The sequence below is a fragment of the Pinus tabuliformis genome, chromosome 7, assembly GCF_031772625.1.
Source record: "Pinus tabuliformis cultivar Carrire ecotype Pingquan chromosome 7, CPIR1, whole genome shotgun sequence".
Classification (NCBI taxonomy): Eukaryota; Viridiplantae; Streptophyta; class Pinopsida; order Pinales; family Pinaceae; genus Pinus; species Pinus tabuliformis.
The window spans coordinates 1,347,151,613-1,347,176,545 of record NC_142293.1 but is presented as its reverse complement, the minus strand read 5'-3'; the positions used below and the strand labels follow the sequence as shown (position 1 = coordinate 1,347,176,545).

At 34.7% G+C, this 24,933-nt stretch overlaps 1 protein-coding gene across 3 annotated transcripts in view; it reads right to left on the bottom strand.

Moving 5' to 3' along the window:
* Positions 1–24,933, bottom strand: part of LOC149252548 (uncharacterized) — a 63,747-nt gene that overhangs the window by 20,860 nt on the left and 17,954 nt on the right. Inside the window, exon 3 of one of the 3 annotated variants that reach the window (XM_089456689.1) lies at positions 16,120–16,189. The exons of the other annotated variants lie outside the window; for them this stretch is intronic. Within the exon in view, the coding sequence (XP_089312815.1) occupies positions 16,120–16,189 (70 nt within the window). The remainder of the gene's footprint in view (positions 1–16,119; positions 16,190–24,933) is intronic. 3 annotated transcript variants of the gene reach the window in all.

Genomic DNA, 24,933 nt, shown 5'->3' with positions numbered 1-24,933 from the left:
GATCATGAACAGAAGTGAGCCATAAAAAACTTAGATGTAGCAAAAAGTGAAGAAATCAGACAAGATATTGCTAAAATCCTGAGAACTGCTAAACCTCCTACATCTAACATTTCTAAAGAAGAAAAAAGAGCCTTAAACACCCTAAGAAATAATAAAAGCATAGTCATCCTTAAAGCAGATAAGGGCAATGCAACTGTGATCATGAACAGAAGTGATTATGACAAGAAAATGGAAGATCATCTAAACAACAGTGGTTGTTATAAAATTCATAAAATCAAAGAATCATGCTTAGATGATGCCACTAAAAAGAAATTAATACCTAATAGTACCATTATTCCTAGAATTTATGGGGCCCCTAAAGTCCATAAACCAGACATTCCTCTGAGACCGATAGTTAACACCATAGGCTCCCCTACTTACCTGTTGGCCAAATACCTTGCCAAAAAACTCAGACCCCTATCTGGTAATACCCCTTCTTATATTAAAGACTCTTATTCTTTTGTTCAATGGATTAATGGCATAGAAATGAAAGACGAAGATCTTATGGTCAGCTTTGACATTGTATCCCTTTATACCATGATTCCTATTGATGAAGCCATTGAAATCATGAGAAACCTCACTCATAAAGATACTGTGGATCTTGTGGAACTATGCTTGAAATCTTCGTACTTCAGTTTCAAAGGCAGAATTTATGAGCAAACCCATGGTGTGGCTATGGGTTCTCCTCTATCCCCCATAATTGCCAACATCTTTATGGAGCACTTTGAGAAGAAGGCTCTCATGTCATTTCCATACACCCCTGAAGAATGGAAAAGGTTTGTAGATGACATATTTGCTAAGTGGAGTCATGGAAAAGAAAAGCTTGATTTATTCCTCAATCACTTAAATAGCCTCTCTAACCATATAAAATTTACCATTGAAATTGAAAACAACAACCAGCTTCCTTTTCTTGATGTCCTTTTAACTAAAAAAGAAGGGCCTCTTAGTTTCCAAGTCTATAGAAAGAAAACCCATACAGAAAGATATCTTCATGCAAACTCTCACCATCACCCTAAACAAAAGATAGGCATCATTAGAACCTTAACCACTAGGGCCGTCAGAATATCAGACCCTGACCATTTGAACGATGAGCTCAACCATCTTCTCAAAGTGTTTGAACTAAATGGCTATAATAGAAATACCATCAAGAAAGCCATGCACCTATCCCTAAAGAAAAATAACAATAATATTAAGGATCAAAACTTATCAATTCCTAAGATCTCCATTCCTTACATAAAAGGTACCACAGATAAAATTTCTAAAGTTCTCAATAAACATAACATTAGTGTAGCATTCACCCCTGCTAACACTATCAGACAATTATTCAACTCTGTTAAAGATCCTATAAACCCTAGCCTTCAGAAAGGTGTTTATGTGATTCCTTGCTCATGCGGCAAAGAATACATAGGTGAAACAGGAAGATCGCTTAAAGTTAGAATCAAAGAACACACTGCTGACTTAAGAAGAGAAAGAATTTCTAAATCAGCCTTAGCAGAGCATGTTCATTCTTCCTCTCATTACATCTGCATGGAAGAGGCCAAACTTGTTAAAAAAGAAGAACATTGTCTCAAAAGAAAAATTAAAGAAGCCATTGAAATAGAAAAAAGGAAAAATAACCTTAATCGTGATGATGGATTAAAACTGAGTAACACTTGGAAACCTTTATTAGAAACATTAAAAAATCATTGATCTGCTCTTACCCCTTTTATTAACCTTCCTCTCTCAAAATCGGTATAATGATAAGATCTCTCCTATCCTATAAGTCTAATTAATTAATTGAAATTAATAATTTGAATACACAAATTAAATATTAATAATAATAATAATAATAATATATAAACTAAGAATTAAATAATATAAATAAATAAATAAAATTAAAAATAATAATAATAAATATTTCAAATTAATCAAAGTAATTATATATACCAATCTTTTCTAATAAATATATAATTAAATTATTAAAAGAATAAGAATAATAATAATAATAATAATAATAAGTATAATAACAATATTAAATAAATAATTAATAATTTGATGGTAATAACGAATAAATACATAATAACAAAATAATAATCTAATTATATTAATAAATTAAATAAACAATATTCTAATAATAATAATTATAATAATAATAATAAATGATATTATTATAAAAATAAATAAATAAATAAAGTTAATAAATAATAACGAAATAATTAAATAATAATATTAATAATAATAACAAATAAAAAAAAAAAATGATAATAATAAACTAAGAAAAAAATCAATAAACTAAGGGGAAGAAAAAAAAATAAAAAAATTATTAATAAACTAAGAAAAAAATTAATAATAAACAATTTTTTTTTTCAAAAATAATAAACTAATAGTATTAATAAAATAAATAAATAAATAATATTCTAATAATAATAATTATAATAATAATAACAAATGATATTATTATAAAAATAATTAAATAAATAAAGTTAATAAATAATAACGAAATAATTAAATAATAATATTAATAATAATAACAAATAAAAAGAAAAAATTAATAATAATTATGATATTAATAACAATTAAATAAATAAATAAATAATAAAAAATTAATAATAATAATAAAAATATATATATATATCTATCTATATATATATATATATATATATATATATATATAAAATAATAATAAAAATGAATAATAAATAAATAAATTTAAAAAAAAATAAGCCGACCTAATTTCTCTCATCATTCCTTAATAACCCTCTTATATATATTAATGTTCATAGCTCTGGATACATCATTAATTTTAAAAGATTATCTATGGTCGCATCCCCTAATGATGGACTCACTTTGTAGTCCGAAACGTTGGGTTCACAAAACTCTACAACAGGTCATTCCTCCTCAATCTAAAACAATGATATCTTCACCTCGAACAATAAAAGGGGAGGGGCTACTCAAGTGGCCTCTAAACTAGATAGATTCATTATCTCTAAGGACCTTATCAGTTGTGATTCTCCCTTTTTGAGGCTTGGACTAGTGGCCCATTAAATTCGAAGCAACCTTTATAGGAATGCCAAGAAATAGACCTTTCGGATTTGAAAACATTTTGCTTACCCATCCGAACATCAACATTAACATTAAAAAATGGTGGACAGAAGATTTGAATGTTTAGGGTACTAAAATGTTCCTTCTCAGCGAAGGTTGAAACACATCAAACTCATGCTTAAAGATTGGAATAAGGATGAGTTTGGCAATATCTTCGAAGACAAAAATGTAGTTGAGGGAAAGCTTTAGGAAATTAACCAGGAGCTCATCAAAAAGGGATTCACCGAGGAGTGTAAGAGGCAAGTTGATTCGCTTCAATAGGACTGGGAAGGATTATGTAAGCAAGAGGAAATATTCTAGAAACAGAAATCGAGAGTTCAATGGTTAAAGGAAGGAGACATGAATACAAGGTTTTTTCGGAAGTCCACTATGGATCATCTATCTCATAACAGGATTCTAAAATTGAAATATAAGCAAGGAAAACAACTCAATACCCACAGAGAAATAGAATCTACTCTGGTTCAACATTTCCAAGGCATAGCAGAGGAGCCCCTCATAGACAAATCACATTTCATCAATGACTTCACTAAACACATTCAGAGGCTTGTGACAAGAGAAGATAATTATAATCTTAACAAGCCAGTGAATGAATAGGAGGTCAGTGAAGTCATTGAAGAAATGCAAAATGGGAAGGCTCTTGGCCTGAATGGTTTCAATGTGGACTTCTTCAAAGCATGCTGGAACATAGTCAAGGAAGATATTTTGGAGGTGGTAGAGGACTCAAGGAAAAACAAAACTATTTTGAAAGTGCTCAACACCTCTTTCATAGACTTGATCCCAAAGCAGGAAAATGGTATGACACTAAATAGATTCAGACCCATGGCATTATGCAATGTGGTGTACAAATTATTTCCAAAATAATTTCAAATATGCTTGAGCCCCTTCTTCCAACTCTGGTGTCTGAGGAGCAAACTGGATATGTGGAAGGTAGACAAATTCTAAACAATATCATTCAAGCTCACGAAGTGATCCACTCTTTGAAGAGCAATAAGCAGACGAGCATGATCATCCAACTTGATCTTGAAAGGGCTTATGAAAACCTTAGTTGGGCATATATCAGGGAAGTTCTAAAAGCATATGGCTTTGGCCATAACTGGATAAGATGGGTAATGGCCCTCGTTACCACCTCAAGCTTTTCAATACTGTTGAATGGATCACCATCCAAAACCTTCAAGCCTACAAGAGGTCTTAGACAAGGAGATCTGCTCTCACCCTTCCTCTTTATTCTCATGATGGAAGTGCTAGGAAATGTGATCAAGGCTGCCAAAGTAGAAGGAAAAAATTAGGGGATCAAACTCACCATGAATGGGGATGCTTTGACTCATCAACAATTTGTGGACGACACCATGCTACAGGGTACACCTACGGTCAAAGAAGCTCTTGCCTTCGAACAAATTCTTAAAGACTTTGCTATGGCTACAGGTACTCAGGTAAGCCTTACCAAATCGAAGATTTTTTTTTTGATACTGATATTGCTATACGGAGAAACCTCACCAGAATTCTAGGTTTTCAAAGAGAAATGCTACCCTCCAAATATTTTGAAGTTCCTCTAACAAACAAACCTCTAAGAAAGATAGTCTAGCAGCTTGTTATTAATAGACATCAGGACAGAATCCAGAAATGGACAAACAGGTCTCTGAATTTGGAAAGAAGACTAGTGCTTACAAAATCCATCCTAGAAACTATTCCTACTTTCATGTTTTTAGCACTCCTAGCTCCTAAAGAAGTTATGCAACACATTAGAAATATTCAAAGAGATTTTCTTTGGGGCAAAGTGGAAGTGAAAAAGAAATGGGCTCTGGTAGCCTGGGAAGATATCTTAAAACCTAAGACACATGGAGGTTTGGGACTTGATGACCCTAAAATCCTAAGTTTTGGGGGAAAAACTATGGTGGAGATGGCTAAAAGAATCAGATGCCCCTTGGCCCAAGGTTTGGAAATAGATATATACAAACAATTGGTAAGAAAGGGAGCACATCAAAATGTCTAGAATAATCAAAGGCTCCCACATCTAGAACAAAGCTTGGGATAACAGAGCTATTGTTGAAAAACATAGTTCCTAGGAAATCAGAGATGGAAACCTTACTTGGTTTTGGGAAGATAATTGGCAATAGGAACCGAAACTGCAGAGAGAATATTTTGACAATCTTAAGAAGGATACAGATGAAAAAGGGTTACACAGGGTAAATGACTTATGGGAGTAGGACAGAAATGAAGGAAAATGGAGAGTATGGAAGAATCTAATTTACAGTGAGGACTCTCCATTGAAGACCCAGGCTAAAGCTCTCATAGCTATCTTGGAACAGAGAAAGATTCTGATTTCAACATCCTCAGAGCAACTGAGAGGGGGAAAAAACAATGAATGGAACTTTAACCTTAAAGAGGCCAAGCGAATAGCCCTTGGGCTTTACTTTCCAAAACTTGATATGGTATGGAAGGACCTATGGAAGAATCAAATTTGAATGAAAATCAAACTGTTCATGTGGTTGATGCAACATAACAAGATTCTAACTTGGGAAAACCTACGGAAGAGAGGTGTAATTGCTCCATCAAGATGCCAACTTTGCAAATTAGTAGAAGAAACTATGGAACACCTTCTCAACCTATGCCCATTCACCTCCACCTTGTGGAATTGGGTAGCTTCAATCTTCAGACATTCTATCAGGGACATTGGCAGCATCAAAAGCACATTAAGGAATTACAGGAGTAATTTCTCTGCAAATGAAATAATCAACAAAGCTTGGGAACTGGTTCCTGGCTTTGTAATTTGCGAGGTATGGAAATAACACAACAATATAATCTTCAAGAACAGGAGTGGTCTTGCCCAGAGAATTATGGATAAGATCATAGGATAGCTCAAAGAGACTGTAGGAAGCCTTATAAAACCCCCCCTGAGAACCAACCTCATGAACAGGATAGGCATATTTTTCTACAGTTGGGCCTACTGGGGCTCTTTCCCTAGGGAATAACCAAGAATGCAAGTCATATATCAGCTGATAAAGATATCTGGCACACCCCCCCCCTTGGTTTTATGAAGTGCAATATAAACGGGGCCTCAAAAGGAAACCCTAGCAGTGCTGGGTATGGAGAAGTAATAAGAGATGACAAGGGGATAATAAAAGTCATCTTTCACATTCATCTGGGTAAAGCGAATAATAATATGGCAGAGCTCATGGCCTTGGAGCAATGCCTAGAAATCTTAAAGGAATCAAACCTACATAATACCATAATAGAAGATGATTCTGAACTGATAATCAACTCAGTTAAGAAAATATGCAATGGCTTAGTGCCAGACAAAGTTTCGAAACACTAGAGATTACTGCAAGTCTATCATCTTATTCAATCCCACTTGTGCACAATGAGAACCCTTATTTTCATTTCATGTGCGAAGAAATGCCAATAGGTTAGCGGATATTGTGGCTAATGAAGGTGTTCTATGTGCCAAAAGCAACATAATATATGAATGGTCAAAGACGCCTCAGGGTTGATTGAGGGATGAGTGCCACAAACAGGCATTAGTAGACAGGGAGATCTCCCATAACAGAGGAAATAAGTAGGATGATGAATAAGCACAGTGTTCTTCATGTACAGAGAATTTTAGTTGACATGAGGCAAAATATGAGCAGGAGGTCAAAAGCAAAACTAAGGTTTACTCTGGTTATTGGGTGGGAATTGGGTCACAGAAATCTACAATTATCAGTTTCAGCGGTGGGAAACTATTTACAGAACAAGTCTTTAAAGGTACATGAAAAACATTAATTGTAGCCTTTTAATCTTTGGTGCCGAGAACTTCATTAAAGAGTGGGCAGGTCAGCATAATCATGGAAATAAAATGCATTTCGTGTGGCAAACCACTCATTCGTTAACCCTCCATTTGAACCCAAAATGTGTTTAAGATTTGACTCTATAAGGCTTTAGGTCCGAAGGCGCAGTTAAGTTCCGCACTTGTTAGAGAGGCCTTTCGAGATTGCTTTCATCTAGTGAATTTCGAGTGGCTGAATTGCCTGAAGATTATCATCACGTTCAGACTCGATATGGATTCTAATGTCATTCTATTATATTTTCGGGTCCGTTTTTGTTGTTAAAGTGTGAACATGTTTCTCACCCAATATTTCACCTGGAACATTAGATCTACAGGGCTTGATCGAACATCCTTGTTGTTCGGTACGACCGAGATGGTAATGTGGAAAGATGGTTTGGGCCCAAGGTTTGGTCTATGGGCCCAAGGCTTGGTTTGTGGACCCGAAGCTTCATCTGTGGGCCCGACACTTGGGCTTGGCTTTAGCTTGGGCAACAGAGTCCTTTTTGTATATTATGTAACTTTTCTTTTGATTGGAATAGAAGGACCTACACTTGCTTTAGCAAAAAAAAAAAAAAAGATCATGAACAAAGCACACATGCCTACTAAATCCAAACCACAAGCAATCACATCATTGTGCAAAGATGAAGAAAGGGAAAGCACTATGCCTCCACTCGCTTGAAACTGCTCAAAATTCCTAAAATGGGCTACTCCAACAATTACTCATTTGCTTCTGAAGCTCCAAACCAAATCCCCCTACGTTAAACAAACAAGTCTATGTCAATAGGTTTACAAGAGATATCATCCAGAAATGTGGGGAAGCATCCCTTGGATTTTCCATGAGATTTTCCTTCGCAAAAATAATAATAATGACTATATATATGGGGTTTGTAATAGTTTCAAGTCTCATTACCAAAGTGGAACATTCCCATGTTGGGATTCCATTCCTTTGGAGTGGAGGTCCCTAATGTTATAGCATCCTCCTTCACTCTATTGTTAACATCAATAAGTGGTTTTGGTGTCATGCCCTGTGGGACCTCTTTGCTTTGTGGTTGTTATCTATGTTCAGATTTCAATATTTTTTTCTTATTAGAAAATTCTATAGAGTTTCATCATGTAACTTTATGATATCCATGAAAACCATTTCCAGCTTCTCATAATTAATCAAGAAACCTATTTTTCCATCCAATATAATATAGTTCAAGTCAACTTCAATTGTAGAAACCTTGCTTGGGTCCTCTTGATATTTATCCCTAAACGTAAACATATATTTCTTCTCACAACTTTTGTCACATATTCATCTGTTATTCCTTTGAAAATAACAAGTTGGTCCACCTAAGCTTCCACCATCTTATTGGTAGATTATGGCCTGCATATTCACTCAATAGTCATCTCAAAGAATTTTGACCATCTTTGTCCAGTGTCAGATGACCTGGAAAGGTTCGAGGAAAATCCTTCTCAATCTATATTTTCCATTTCTTAGCAACAGATGTTCCAAAAGCAATGTTCATGGTGGTAGTGCTTAGCATACCACCATCTTTTGTTCTCTCAAACAATTGATCACCTCCTAGAATAAGTAAAGTTTTGTAACATTTCTCTATCCTTTGTGTTTGAGTTGCAACAAAATATTTCCAAGGTTCTTTCCTAAGATTCATGGAGACACCTCCACAAACAAGTCTCTCTAATTCTTCTTTCCAAACACATGACTATGCATATGAGCCCTAAGTAGAATTTGCAACAAAATCACCCAATATGCTATCATTTTTGGATGCATCCGATATTGGATCACTCCATATCATAGAAATCTTCTTATGAATCATATAAAGGGACAATATTTCCATCTTTTAAGACCATGGGCTCCCACAAAGAAAGAAGTTTGCTTCCACTGTTGCGTTCCTTGTTAATGACTTAAGAAATTTCCCTCTTCCTAACGTGGAAACTCAGATTCTATTCTATGGCATCTAGAGATGGTCTTATTTGTGACCAGGTTTTAGTTTTACAGTTTTTGACATCCTACTTCACATTATGTATTTTGGATAGCTTTTCAGGAGAAGTTATCTCCATGTTAGTAGTAGCATTAGGACTTGTATCGTAAAATGAATAAACAAATGATTGCAACTTTCACTTGATAGTGAATCTAAGGTAGATATTTTGGAAGAATTCACATAAGTTTCTAGAAGGAATCGTCATCTTTTCGATCTCTCCTCAGATGACCAACTCGAAAACTCCAGAACCATTCCATGTTGTAGAAAATAGCTATTGTGTAAGCAAAAGAAATAAAAATGCAAGAATTAAAACTAGCATATTTTGAGGTAAAGGAAAAGGGAATCCACATGGCCTCACATCCATCAGCTCAGAAAATCTCTTACCTTCAAAAATATCCTTGGACAAGTGTGAAGGAGATCTATAGGTACATATGGGGCACTGATGACTATGTTATTTTCTATGAGGAAGATGGAGGTAAAAACCTTTAGTTTCATGGGTTCTTGATGCTGAATAGGTAGATGATATGAACGATGGAAATTCTACCTCTTCTTACCTATTTATTTTGTTTTGAAGGAGTTTTGAGTTGGAGTAAGAGGAAATGAGTGGTTTCCCAATCAATTATTGAGGAAGAGAACATTATAGTTTCTTGAACAACTAAGGAATTCATTTGATTAAAGAAATTATGCAGAGATATTGGGCATGAATAGGGGACCATGCCTATTTTTTGTGACAAAAATGAAAAAAATGCATCAAATGACAAAAAATGCATGACATAGGATGTGTTGCTAAGGAATTACAATGGCATCAATAATGAAATATCAATAATGATGTATTCACTAGCTAGCCAAGTTCCCAAGGTCTTGCTGGCACAATGAATCATGACACAACAACAAATTGGATAAAATTTTCAAACCGTGAGGTCACATGGTTGATTTTCATGATGCATTAATATTCCCTATGACAACATCCTCTTCTGAGTGCACTGGGATTCATAACTTAACTCATCAACTCAATGTCACAACAGATTACGGTAAATCACAAAACTATTTTTCCTTTTGAGAATATGGGAAACCATTTAGTACTGAGACATTTAAATAAAAATTAAAATCATTGAGGTTCTCATGCACTGTAAAAAAAAAAACTCACAATCATCTTCATGATACTATAAGCCACTGTCAAATTTATGGTTCATATTTCAATATTTTGGCCTTATTAGAAAATTCCATAGATTTCCATCATGTAATTTTATGAAATCCATGAAAACCATTTCCAACCTCACATCATTAATCAAGAATACTATTTCTCCATCTAGTATAATATAGTTCAAGTCAACTTCAATTGTAAAAACCTTGCTTGGGTCCTCTTGATATAAATCCAAAAATGTAAACATATATTTCTTCTTACAAATTTTGTCACATATTCATCTATTAGTCCTTTGAAAATAACAAGTTGGTCCACCTCAGCTTCCACCATCTTATTGGTAGATTATGGCTCGCATATTCAATCAACAGGCATATCAAAGCATTTTGACCATCTTCGCCCAGTGCCAGATGACCTGGAAAGGTTTGACGCAAATCCTTCTCAATCTAGCTTTTCGATTTCTTAGAAACACATGTTTCAAAAATAACATTCATGATGGTACTACTTAGAATACCACTAGCTTTTGTTCTCTCAAACACTTGATCACCTCCTAGAATAAGTAACTTCCTGTAAAATCTCTCTATCCTTTGTGTTCGAGTTCCAACAAAATGTTGTTAAGGCTCTTTTCTAAAAGCCATTGGGACACGTCCACAAAAAAGGGTCTCTAATTGTTCTTTCCAAAGTCATGACTCTGCATATGAACTCTGAGAAGAATTTGCAGCAAAACCAAAACCTATGCTATCATTTGTGGATGCATCCTAGATTGGATCACTCCACATCATAGAAATCTTCCTATGAATCCTCTAAAGAGACAATATTGCCATATTTTAATAGCCTGGGCTCCCACAAAGAAATAATTTTGCTTCCACTGTTGGGTTCCTTGTTAACAACTTAAGAAATTTTCCTCTTCCTAACATCGAAAGTCAGCTTCTATTCTATGGCATATACAGATGGTCTTATTTTTGACCATGTTTTAGTTTTATGGTTTTCCATATCCTACTTCACATCATCTATTTTGGATAGCTTGTCAAGAGAACTTCTCTCAATGCTAGTACTAGCATTAGGACTTGTATCAAAAAGTGATTAAACAAATGATTGAAACTTTCACTGGATTGTGAATTTGACGTAGATATTTTGGCAGAATTCACACAAGTTTCATGAAAGCACTGTCATCTTTCTGATCTCTCCTCTTATTATTACTTGTAAATTGTTTCGTATTGATGATACCACTGGAAAAGTTGGTGGCACATTGTAAATCCATATATATCACGGCCGAGTTCCAAACTTAACTAATTGCATAGCTTCCCATCCTCTATCCTTTATCTCGATTGTGTATTTCTCTATCGGCCATTGCATGATCATTTGAGAACCCTTGAACAAGATATAAGCTACAAGAAAACTCTCTTTCACCTGATTATTAATCCTAGAGCACTGATAAGAGGATTTTGGCATAGGGAATATTAATTCATAATGAGAATCAACCATGTGACCTCATGGTTTCACCGTTTTGTCTAGTTTGTTGTTGTCTCATGATTCATTGTGCCATTAAGGCATTGTCAACTTGACCAACTGGTGAATACATAATTATTGATCTTTCATTCTTGATACCACTATCATCCCTTAACAACACATCCCATGTCATGCATTTTTTTTCATTTCTTGTGTATTCTTGCATATTCTGAAATTTTCCTTCATAGTAATTATGACACATGAATAATGGCTTAATTACATCTTCTCCATCTTATCAAAACCTTTCATTCTATTGAAAAACTTCTCCCCATATGGGTGAAATTCCCAATCCACATGTGCACTTGTCTGGCAGAATGTGGCGGACTTTTGACCCACCCCACTCCTTTTGTTCGAGTACCCTTTCGATGTTTTACTCAAACATGGCTTGGATTGGACTGAAGAATAATATGAATAAACAAAGGAGGGTTTTATTACAGAAGAATCATATGAGTTGGAGTCCCTTGCAGAAGGAGGTGATGAACACTTTTCCTTTTTGGTAACACCATCCATAAAGAGAGAACTTAGAAATTTTGTGAGCTTTTCTCCTGGAGAGATTGTCTGCTTCGACTTCTTGGAATCCTTACCAGTCTTGGCCTTCCACTTAATATTAGCATGATAATTTGTAGGGTTGAAAGGATTCTCTATAGAATGAAAAGTTTCAACCCTAACCAATGAATTTCCATGTGAATATCGAAAGAATTATCCACAAACAACTCATCTTCATGCTTTGTCTCTACTACCGGTCACGTGATGATAATTTTCCTTTGTTTTAGCAATAGGAATGAGAGAAATATTTCAGTAGAGGGACTCCTATGCAAAGGTAAGGTGAACACGTGGAGTCAAGTTTGAGCCTTAACCTTTGACATCTAAATGAAAAAATCTGGTATTTTCCTATGTCTAGGAAGATTTCATGGTATCATTTTGGGAGGCTAAGTTGCTCCAAAGGGAATATAAAGAAACCTTATTTTAGGTGCATGTTCAATGTACATCGATAAAATTCCTTTTCCGATCCAAGAACAAGGGCGAAACCATGAAATTTCAAATTCAACAATGATATTCATCTTGTGGCAGTTGTTTTCCTAATTGAAGTAATACAACAAATATTAATTTTGCAAAGGATGTCTTCAATCTCTGGTCTCTCCTTATTTCCATACAGTATTGTTTTGTTTCTGAAGCCAATATACAAGAATTTCATATGAACAAGAAGCTTACACCTAAGAATTAATACAAAGAGAGGAAAAATAGTACTTACAACCCCCATCCACATTCATTGTTCTAGTGAAGTAGTGGTTGCCTCACTTGTTAATCCCAACTAGTGGGCTAAGGCATAACAACGAAATTGGCATTGTTGTTGAGGATGGTGTCCAATTCAAAATATTTATTATATTAGTTACAATGGTTTGATGAGGGCATTTCTTTGAAGATCTAATGACTCTAGGAGGAAGCAAAGCATTGCACCAAAATATTTTGAAGTGACATGTTCTATGTAGAGGCAAAGACATCTAACATGATTGAAGGCATTTGAAAACTCACCAAGTGACTCCATTGATGTCAAAAGGAGGTATGTTTGTAATACGTTTTTTAAATTTCATATGAACTTTTTAGCTTGAGGATAGATGGTTTTGTACTCTTCTTGCATATCACTTTTAATATTTTTAGTATAATGTATTTTCATTATGCATGCTCGCACTCAAATAGGGGAGTCCCAATTCAACTCTTTTCTCCTATAACCCCTATTCACAGCCATATTCCCTACCATTACTTCCTACCATATTTGTCCCTCTACTTTATATGGAAAGGTTGAGGTCAGAAAAGCATCAGATCACTCACTTTTCATGACTGGGATAGAAGAAGAAATACTTTTGAAGCTGCAAGGAACCTATGCTCGTGCATAAAACGTTTCATACAATTATCATTATGATGAAGGTACACTTCCATCAAGTCTTTTATTGGATGCCAGATTTGGACACCTGAACTATGACAATCTTCATTTGTTGAAGAATAATGGTGTTATTGGGTTGTCAACTATTCCTAGGAAACTTTAGCAATGTGATGCGCGTACTTTAGGAAAGCATAATAAACAATAATTTCATGATTCTCATTCCAAAGAGCGTAGAAAGTGTGAACTCATTCATTTTGATTTCTGTGGCCGTATGCATGTTCCTTCTACAAATGGAAATCAATATATGATGACATTGATTGATGACCACACTAGAATGTGTTGGGTTTATTGATGCTTGTTCCTCTTTCTTATTTCGGTTAGGTGCCCTCATAGTTTATCAAGGCTAAATCCTATTTTGGAAAACTTAGTTGATTGATGCCCTAGTTTGAGACCTCATCCTTATAAAACCCTAATCTATGATAACCATTTTTTTTGTTTGGAGTTGTGCTTGCTAGACTTAACTCTCCTTCCTTGAGTAACCTCAAGCCCTAGCCCTAAGCTTGCTTTGAATCCATTTTCCTTAACCCTAGATTAGAGTAAGGCACTAGTCTTACCATAATTTTTATCATTTTTGAAAATCCCAAAGTCTCATCCTAGGTAAAGGTTTATCTAGGGTTTGACCCTAAGCCATAGAAAAACCCTTAACTACTATCAAACCCTAAAATAATCAAATTTAGCCCTACTTGACCTAGGCGCCTTACACACTTGTTTTTCCCTATCTAGTAGGATAAAGACATTTACTATTGTTATAGGGTTGTATTAGCCTTACTATCAAGGTTTGAATGACTTTGATAATTTTTTATTATTCTATTTTTTATTGTCATTTTTTCTCACTTTAGATGGAATTATTACATAAATTTATGAGGAACTAGGTGCATAGTAACTTCCCTAGAAACTAATTTGCTATATTTAAATTGAAATGGACAAAATTACATTCAAGTTACATAATTTCTATGTAGTGTCAATTGGAGGGGCTTAAAATGGTCAAACCTCTTAGCGAGGGCCCAATAGGTTTACTAGAAATAGGAAACCAAATCTGACAAGCAGTGAGGGTATAGGCAAGATACAAAGTAAATCTTAATGCAAGGAAGTAATGCAAATGAGTGTAATTACTATATCCATATCATCAAGCATTTGTCATCCCACTTAGGATGCCTTACATAGTGCCTGGTTAGTCATAGGATCAATTTGGTCACAACCTCTGTAGCTTCAACAAATAAGTGGCAATACTCTTCATCTTCTAAGTTATTTTCAATAAAGAATATAGCATTTGTCCTGATCCTTATTAGGAAGGACTGCATGGCAAGTTGTCTTTGGACATCATCATTAATTAATATCCACAATTAAGTTTGATGCATTTGTTGAACATGACTCCCTCGGGATTTCAATCTAGCTAGTCTCGGTAAGATGGTAACTTTTCTAAAGTAGATTTTACCCACTAAAATGATTTATCGGGCATTTGTTGAGTGTTTTCTGGGCCATTTTTCCCTATCCTTCCAACTACCTTAAGATAATTCAAGGGATGGGTTGTGGCTAAAGCACTAAACCCCATCATCTGAAACATTCAAGTGGGAATAGCATTGATAAATTGACCCCCTACTATTAAGAATTATTCCCATACTATAATGACTACTCTTTATGAACCTAGTGTAGAGGAGTAGAACTTTGGCATGAGGTTGATGTTCATGGTTACTTGGATGATGGTTAGTGAGATGATATGTGCCTTCAGGATTGGAACATCATGCAAGCCTCACACAGAAAGAATAAGGATAAGCTATATGATCTGATGAGTTTCTCTCTTCTCCTACTTTCTTCTCATTTCAATAATTTGATTCAATAAATAGGGAAATTTCTAAGTTGCACGAAACACCGAAACTTTTCGATGTTTCTGAAATGGGTACATTTAGAAATGTCACCTCCCAGAAATGGAAACGTTGGTCGAAACGTCAGCCGAAATGTTGTATATCTATATATATATATATATATATATATATATATATATATATATATATATATATATCTGTGTGGGTGTGTGTGTGTATACACACAGATATATATACACACACACACACACACACACACACATATATATATATATAGACACACACATTATCTTTACAAGAAAAAAGGGAATAAGGCCCATAGTTGACAATTTTGAAGGGAAAACAAGTCTAGATTAACTCTCATATATTATTACATGATGGTCAAGTTTCAACCAAGTTTCGGAGTTTCTGGTATGGGTATGGCCCGAAACATCAGGTTCCTGGAAGTTTCATACAAAATAGGGAAATTGTCTTCTTTAGTTTGTTTTATCTTTCAGTCTGTCGCAAAAATCACAATAGTTTTAGACATGCACAGAGATGTAAAAATATTTTAGACAGACCCCTCTGAGAAATTCCTCACGTCAAAAGGAAGTACTTTAACAATTAGAGGGTTTTTGTATCCCCAAAAGGTATAAAATCATAAGCCTGTATATACAACCAGTTTCATAGATTTTAACAAAATGCACCATCTCACCTCTCACCTATTAGTGTAGTCATCCATTCATTGATAATTTTACCGTAATAAAATTCTACGATTGGAAGAAGATTGTTAACCATTCATTTAAACGTGTAGTAAATACCTGCAAAACCAAATCCCAATTGTAAAGCACATCATAGTCTTGTGGGTTCCTTTCAATTGTACTTGCGTACCTGTAGTATATATGTAGATGTGCATGAACATTAAAAGTACACATTGACATAAATATATGTTGACTAAAAAATTACTTCATTCTTCAAAACCTTTCAAGAAGTTACACATATTTAAACTAGAAAATCAATTCCCAAAATCTAAAACCAAAATGTAAGAACAATCACACCACCATAATCTGGCTGTAGGCATAATAATAGCTTATGACAAAGCATTAATTATGTTTCAAAAGAGTGCTACAAGGAAAATGATTTAGATGCAAAACTTAACATAAAATGTGAATACAATTAAAGTCTTAATATACCCAATCAGACTATCAATACTAGTATGGTATAGCATTGCAAACAAGATCATAGAAAGATGGAAAAATTAGCATTGGATAGAATATGACAATCGTCTCTAAACCGAAGTTTACTAAACTTTGCATCTTGAATCTGCAACGTTCGAGAAGGAATAGCCTAAAGGTAAAGGGAAGGCCTCCCATTTTTATAAGATAAAAAGGAGATTTTAGGCCAATAAGGAGGCTTTTATTCTTTTCCCTCCAAAATAATTTCATGTACATCTTTTTAAATTTAGAGGATTTACATATTATGACACAGAAACTACCTGAAAATTTCATGGGCATTTTTATGCTAAAATTTGCAGGATATCCTCAGACAAAGATCCTGTGATACTTTACTACTTTACACCACTAGCAGAGGTTGAGAGGAGGACAATAACGAGTCCTTGAGCTTTATCCTCTCTGTCATCTTAACTCTGTCAGGCTTGTAGATCAATACAAAGACAAACACAATCACAAGTACATTTTTTGTAGTTAAAAAATTACAGGCTAGAGGTAGAATGGAGTAAAGAGATGCCCAAGAATTTGTGCATTTGGTGTGTAATTTTAAGGCCTGGCTTGTGTTGGGTTGTTTACATAAAAGTTGGAGTAATGTATTGATTTCTTCTAATATCTCATTCGAATTTTATGGGATGTGGACTCTTGATCCATTCAGTTTAATTAGAATTTCTTTTTTTATAACTGTTGTGCATTGCAAGATCTATGTTGTTTGGCTGCTCTTTTTGCTAATATATATGAGAATGCAACAGATTTTCTGAAGAATTCAATTTCTTAACATGCATAGTAAAAGAAACCATTGTTGAAGAAGCCCATCTTGCTGGAAACCAATAAACATATAAAGCAAGACCTAGAAAAAGGGCCAAAGACCTTCAGCAAGAATTTAATGTGTTCCCTGAGGTCATTTTTCATCATGCGTTTTTTGGCTATTGGCTAGCTGAAGATCCCTATAGATATATTACATGTAATATTCCATGGGGCACAATACAGCCTCTTCGTATTCCTCAGCAAGTATAGTTTTAAAAAATCTCAGGCCTATTTCAATGCCAATAGTTGTAGCTGACATATGATTTGCCGAGATTTTTCTGAGACACATTTTGTTATTGTTGTAGGGGATTTTAATAAATGGATAATTTCCTGGACCCCAGATTAACAGTGTCACCAATTATAACATCTTTTTAAACGTATTTAACAACCTGGATTAATATTTCTTATGAACTTGGTAAATTCTTTGGGCTCTATCTTTGTGGATTGACTAATTGAGATTCATGGATTTCTTTGGTGATCTGCAATATTGCATTGAGCTCTTTAAACAATTTTTGTTATAGGAGTGGCATCTAGCAGCGGAGAAATTCATGGCAAGATGGAGTACCTAGTACAAACTTCCCCATACCAGGGGAAAAAATTACGTACAGGTTCTAGATGAAGGACCAGATAGATAGCTACTATTACTTTCCATCATTGTGTTTGCAGAAAGATGCATGGGGATTCCATTCCCTCCGCCTGATGGTTATATCACTTTTCTTATAGGTGACTAGTACAAAACCAATGCTTTAGCAAGTTATCAATCCATCCCTGAAACATGTATAGCTCTTAAAATTAAAGAACTGGGTATGTTCAACTTTCCTGTCCACCGGAATGTTCTCTTGCAAAGCATCAATCTGACCATATTCTTTCTTTGGGTAGATCCTTAGAAGAACACTTGATGTGGGCAGATCTATTGGTAATCTTGGTGTTTTGCACATTCATGGTCATGGGCTGCCCAATTAAATAGAAACTATGGTTGAATAATGTACTTATCACTAATCTATATCATAAGGAAGTTTTGGTAGATTTAGTACAAGTGTTTCTAGCCTTTCAATGTTTCACAAGATCCAGTTTATTTTTATTTTATCTGATGGATGTTGAATCCATTTCTTCTTCTCTTGAGATGTATCTAGAATGAGCCATCTGTTAATCTGTAGGGAAAACATACTGTCTTCGAATTTCAAATGTGGTATTGTCACCATCTTTGAACTTTAGGATGCAGGGTCACAAATTGAAGTTTGTGGAGGTAGAACGATCTCACATCATTGAAAATTTGTATGATTATATTTGCATTCATGGTGGCCAATCCTACTCTGTTCTAGTCACTATGGATTAGTTGTCTCAGGACTATTACATTGTTGCATCTACCCATTTCAAAATTCTTGTTATCTTTAATACTTCCATTTTATGCTACAACAATTCCCAGAAGCAGGTTTCTGGACCAATTCTAGGGGGTCCAACAACCCAAATTGATTGGTCTGCAAACTAGGCCAGAACCATCAGGTTTGGTTCTTGCCCTGATCACTTTGGTTTTAGCATAATGCATGTGTGAGGTAATCTTATAGATTTTAGTGATAGATAGATAGATGAATGTATATTTGTATGATTGATAATGTTTTATGATAACCAGAAAATATAGATAAAAGATCATCAGAGAAATTGGGGATAGTTGTTAAAAATAAATTTCAAAGAATGGTTAATGGTTTTTTGGTTTGAGTAGATGGGATTATGGCTTTCCATCTCATATATCCAAGTTCAAGTCTCTTGAAGCTTGTTCTAGACTGTATTGTTTAGGTTAGGTTCAAGAAGGAGGAAGCCCAAAAGAATCTCATCCAATCAAAGTTTAATTTTAAAATATCTAGGAGCTTGTACCTATCTTATATAATCAAGTTCTCAAAATTTGAATGGCTAATGTTGTACAAATGGAACTCGTCAGCTAGTGCGCCTCATCTAAATCCACAAGCATCTTTCCACTACAGGAAAATCAACATTACTTGAACAAGAATCCTCTCAAACGAAGCCCCCACCATAAATCAAAAACAACATTATGTAGTAAATAATGTTTGCTACAAGCATTCCAAAGCACCACTATAGCTTGCAGATTACTACAACATAAGTAGAGTGTTTGTCGCTAGTTCATTCCTGATAGTCCCAACGTTACATTATTTGCTCACAAGGAAATGCTTGTGCTATTAGTGGAATATTGTGCTTTTGTTGATAATCCAAGAAGAAAATACAAAGACCCATGACCAAATTCCAGTGGAAATTGCTACCGTTCGAGGGTAATTTGAAAGTATTGAGGAGTTGCATACAAGACTACAAAGTGTAGTCAAGGTATGAGAAGGAGAACAAGTAGGAAAATTTGAGGATTTTTCCTGCTATAAATAGCACTAATCTTTTGCAAATCCTAGTCAAGCCCTTAATACGTAAATCTTGCAAATTGGGTATGGAAGTGGCAACAACATTCAACATAGTACATTAATTCACAAATCCTAGAAACCCTAGATTTGAAATACATTCTTGTGTTTGGTCAGGGTTCCCTAACTAGGTTTTCAAGGGATTTGGAGGCCAATTGGATATCTTGGTCCTCTAATTGATCCATACATTTGGAAAAATTTAAGTGTTTGACATGTTTGAAGACCAAAAGCAAGAGAAATAAGGAGTGCACGGGACATAAGATTTTGGTATTTTTGCATGAAAACTTCATTCCAAACTCTGCACCCCATGGATGTAGAGAGTAAATCCCGCAGCCCTGCAAGTAGTGTTGTGGTGAGGAGGGGAAATAGTTATTGTGGCTCCTAGCAATCTCCACACTGCTCTCCATTTTTTCCATTTGGTTATGGGCTCCTGTCTGCCAAATCAAGAGTTTTTGTGGCTCCTTGCAATCTCCACACTGCTCTCCATTTTCTCCCTTTGGTTATGGGCTACTTCCAAACTATGCCCCCTGTGGATGCTAAGAGTAAATCCTGTGGCCTCACTAGTAGTGTTGTGGTGAGGAGAGGCAACAATTACTGTGGCTCCTAGAAATATCCACATTCCTCTCCATTTTTTCCCTTTGGTTATGGGCTCCACTCTATCAAATCAATAGTTACTGTGGCTCTTGGGAATATCCACAATGCTCTCCATTTTTTTCCTTTGATTATGGGCTCCTCTCTACGGAATCAATTCAGTGAGTAGAAAGAATAATAAATCCAATGGGGGTATGTGAAACTTGTGTGTAGTGCACAAATTATTGAACTATAGGAAGATACATTTAGACAATTGAAAAAGAGTTGGAAAAAAAACAACTTTTGATCGTGCAAAGTATATAAAGGTTGTTAGAGAATGCAAAATGTATCAAGGTGGTTAGAGTTGTAGTTTGTTCTCATCTAGAATAATTAGGTTTTCTCCAATTTCATTTTTTATATCCATTACTATGATGGAAAATGTTAATGCATATTTAATATTAAGATAATATGCACAAATTATTGAACATTTATAGGAAAATACATTTAGGCAACTTGAAAAAGAGTTTGAAACAAAATATTTTTTTATTGTACAAAGTATATAAAGGGTGTTAAAGTTACAATTGGTTCTCATTTAGAAGAATTAGTTTTTTTCATGTTGCATTTTTCATATCCATTACTGTTATGGCAAAGGTTAATGCATATTTAATATTAAGATTTATATGTAAGGAGTGAAAATATTGTTAGGAGGATGTATTATGTTTAGGGTGACATAAGATCTCTAAGCACCAATAAAATAAATATATGCAATATCACATAGTAGTGTGAGAGATCATGTTGGGATGAAGATACTTTGGACAAAGGGCGTTGTGCTTATTTTTGGGGATCATCTTCATTAATAGTTCCTTGAGGGGATGTTATTTATATCTTCACCTATGGAATGGTATGTTTATATTTTTAGCACAAGGAAAACTAGATAAAGTGATGAGTGACATTGATTTTCATCATCTATAACTCATTAATATATCACAAAAAAGGCCGTTTGCATGTTCGCCCACTTCTCTAATGATTTTGCATAGAAAAACATAAAATATTGATGATTGGTTGTCATAATATATCTAAAAGATCTAATATGCAAGACGTTTTAAAAGACCTAACTATATGGAAGAGCCCATTTACCTTCAGGCCTAAGATACTTATTGAAGAAAATGTTGATATGGAGCGCCATGACAATGGACTACTTCCATTTGGTACAAGATATAATATCTATACTAGTGCAAAATTTGGTTTTGATTTAATTTAGCCTATGCTAGGATACATGCTTCACCATATCATAGGAGAAACTCCTAAGAAAATTAGGGTATAAGGCAGAGATCTCACAAAAAGTCCAAGGTTTGTTAATTTCATGGCCTCTTTCTTGGATTCCATTTCCATTCCTCAATTATGTACTTATATTAATAAATGACAACCACTAAACTAATTTGATAATGTATTTGGAGTTTCCTTGCAAAAAAATAACTTTTTTTCCCCTTTTCCATAGTGAAAGTAGATTTATTTCTCTTGACTTAACCAAAAAACAAATGTATAATTTCAATGCAAATATGATAATAACCAACATCGATTTATTTTTTTCTCTTTATATGATGTCACTTGTGTAATTTGAATTGATATCTTAGATTTATTTTAGTGTCTTCAGAAATCCTAATAGGTAAAACTAGTGGACTACAATTCCGATATAAACAAATATCATTCCACTTTGGAGCTTTTTATATTTAGAAGTCATTAATAAATGTTAGTGCTTTATATGTTTCTCTCAAAAAGGAACCTATTGTAATAAATGGAGAAACAAAATGCATTGAGGAATAAATACAAGGTATGTGTATGATATCTACACACCCATAACTCACATTGATACACTAGTATTCTATTGTCTATTATGCTAGATGATTGATTAATGATTAATGTTATGATTAGCATTAAAATTGATTAATATTGACTATGATTTTAAGTATAACATTATCAATAATTTAATATTAAACTAATTTTGGCCCTCTCGTGACTCTTTGACTTTGATTAAATAACTAAAATTGTTTAATTATTTTTCATCTATTAATTCTTATTATTTGTTGGGGGGGGGGGGAATGTCAGTTATGTGACTTAAAGAATGGGTAGGTGAACCATTAATGGGGAATAAATATTTTGGTGAAAGAGAGGGAATAAGTCTTGGAAGGAGAGGATGGTGAGAAGGAATTTTGGTCATTTTGTCATATTTGGGTTTGTTGAAGTTTTGAGGAGAGAGGAGAGTAATAAAGTTGAAATCATTAGTATCATTATGGTCTCCATCCCTAATAATAACTTTACACTTCTAATTACTACCCATTTTCCTTCATTTATGACTTCATATTTTATTTGAACTTAATCTATGTCTTATGGATATAAGAAACATTTTTTAGAGGTCATATTTTGTTTTAAGTATATTGAAAAATTATGTATTTGAATTAATGCAATGACCAATACCCTGAAAAGGAGAGTGTTTCTTACCCCTATAAAGTGCTAAATCCAAAGGATATTTTTCCCAATATGATATTTTTTACCCAAATGCAATACATTGTATCCTATGAAAATTGAGTAAATGTATACTTCCCATGTTTTTTTATTGTATGATGGTATGTATTTGTTATCCTTTTAAACTTATAAAGTGAACAAAATTTGAAATATGTATATGTTAAAAATAAAACATAAGAACACATGAGATGCTCTCTTGAGTGAGATTTGAGTATTGATAATAGAAGGAGTTTATAATTCCTAAGGAGGAGCTTCATGCAGAGCTTTAGGAGGTTTTGGAGCAACCACACGTAGAGGAGTAAACAAGTGGTCGATTGGAGGCACCCACTCAACCAAAATCTTTTGTAGAGGCGAGGAAGAGGACCAGAGAAGCTGATAGTTTGGTATAAGATGCATGAGAGCATGTGTGAGCTCCTTCATCTTAGCAAAAGAAGATGAGGTTACGAGATAAGTACATTGGGTATATGGCTCTCATTATAGAGCTCATTGAATCAAAGCCTTCTTCATTTGAGGAAGAAATTTCTCAACCAGTGTGGGTTGATGCCATGGTGGAGGAGTATGACTCCATCATGAAGAAAAATGTATGGGAGGTGGTGTTGAGGCTAGAGAACAAGTTAGTAGTTGGTTCCAGATGGATCTACAAAGTGAAGCATGCAACTGATGGGAGCATCGAAAAGTATAAGGCTAAATTTATGGCCAAATGATTCTCTTAGGTAGAGGGAGTGGACTATAAGGAAACATTTTCACCAGTGGAAATATATTCCTCGATCATAACAATTATAGCATTAGCTACACATATGGGATGGAAGATCAATCTAATGGATGTGAATACCACCTACCTCGATGTTGTTGTTGAGGATGAAATTTACATAGAGAAACCAAAGGGATTTGCGACATATGACTCATAGACGTGTTTAGACTCAAAAGAGCCCTGTATGGTGGCAAACAAGCACCCTAAGCATAGTATACTCAAATTTATACATATATATCAGTTGATTTGGATTCACCAAAACTATACCAGATGCCAACTTCTATGATATTGTGGTATATGTCAAGTGTGTAAATTAGTAGTGTATGTTTATAACTTAATACTTAAAGGAGACGAGTAGTGATTCGGAGATGAAGGTAATGGGGTTGATACATTACTTCCTTGGGATAGAAGTATGGTAGGGTGTTGTTGAGATGTTTGTGAGTTAGGGAAAGTACATCACTAAATATTTTAGAGATTTTACATGGAGAACTGCAAGTCTATGGACACACCTCTACCTACAAACTAGAGGAAGGAAAGTGCTTCTTTATGAGAGGCCTAGATGCTAGCATATACAGATATCTTGTGGGATCCTTGATATATATGGTGAACACAAGGCCTGACATAAGTTATGCAGCTAATTAGTTGAGTCAAGCCATGGTTAAGCCCACCAAGCTTTATTACAAGGCGACCAATCATGAGGAGAAGGCTATGAGATGCTCTCTCGAGTGAGAGTTGAGTATTGATAATAGAAGGAGCTTATAGTTCCTAAGGAGGAGCTTCATGCAGAGCTTTAGAAGGTTTTGGAGCAACCACGTGTAGAGGAGTAAACAAGCGGTCAATTAGAGGAACCCAAGCGGTCAATTAGAGGAACCCACTCAACTAGAATCCTTCGTAGAGGGGAGGAAGAGGACTAGAGAAGCTGATAGTTTGGTACAAGATGCACGAGAGCATGTGTGAGCTCCTTCATCTTAGCACAAGATGATGAGGTCATGAGATAAGTACATTGGGTATATGGCTCTCATTATAGAGCTCATTGAATCAAAGCCTTCTTCATTTGAGGAAGAAATTTCTCAACCAGTGTGGGTTGATGCCAAGGTGGTGGAGTATGACACATCATGAAGAACAATGGATGGGAGGTGGCGTTGAGGCTGGAGAATAAGTTAGTAGTTGGTTCCAAATGGACCTACAAAGTGAAGCATGCAACTAATGGGAGCATCGAGAAGTATAAGGCTAAATTTATGGCCAAATGATTCTCTTTGGTAGAGGGAGTGGACTATGAGGAAACATTTGCACTAGTGGAAAGATATTCCTCGATCATATCAATTATAGCATTAGCTACAT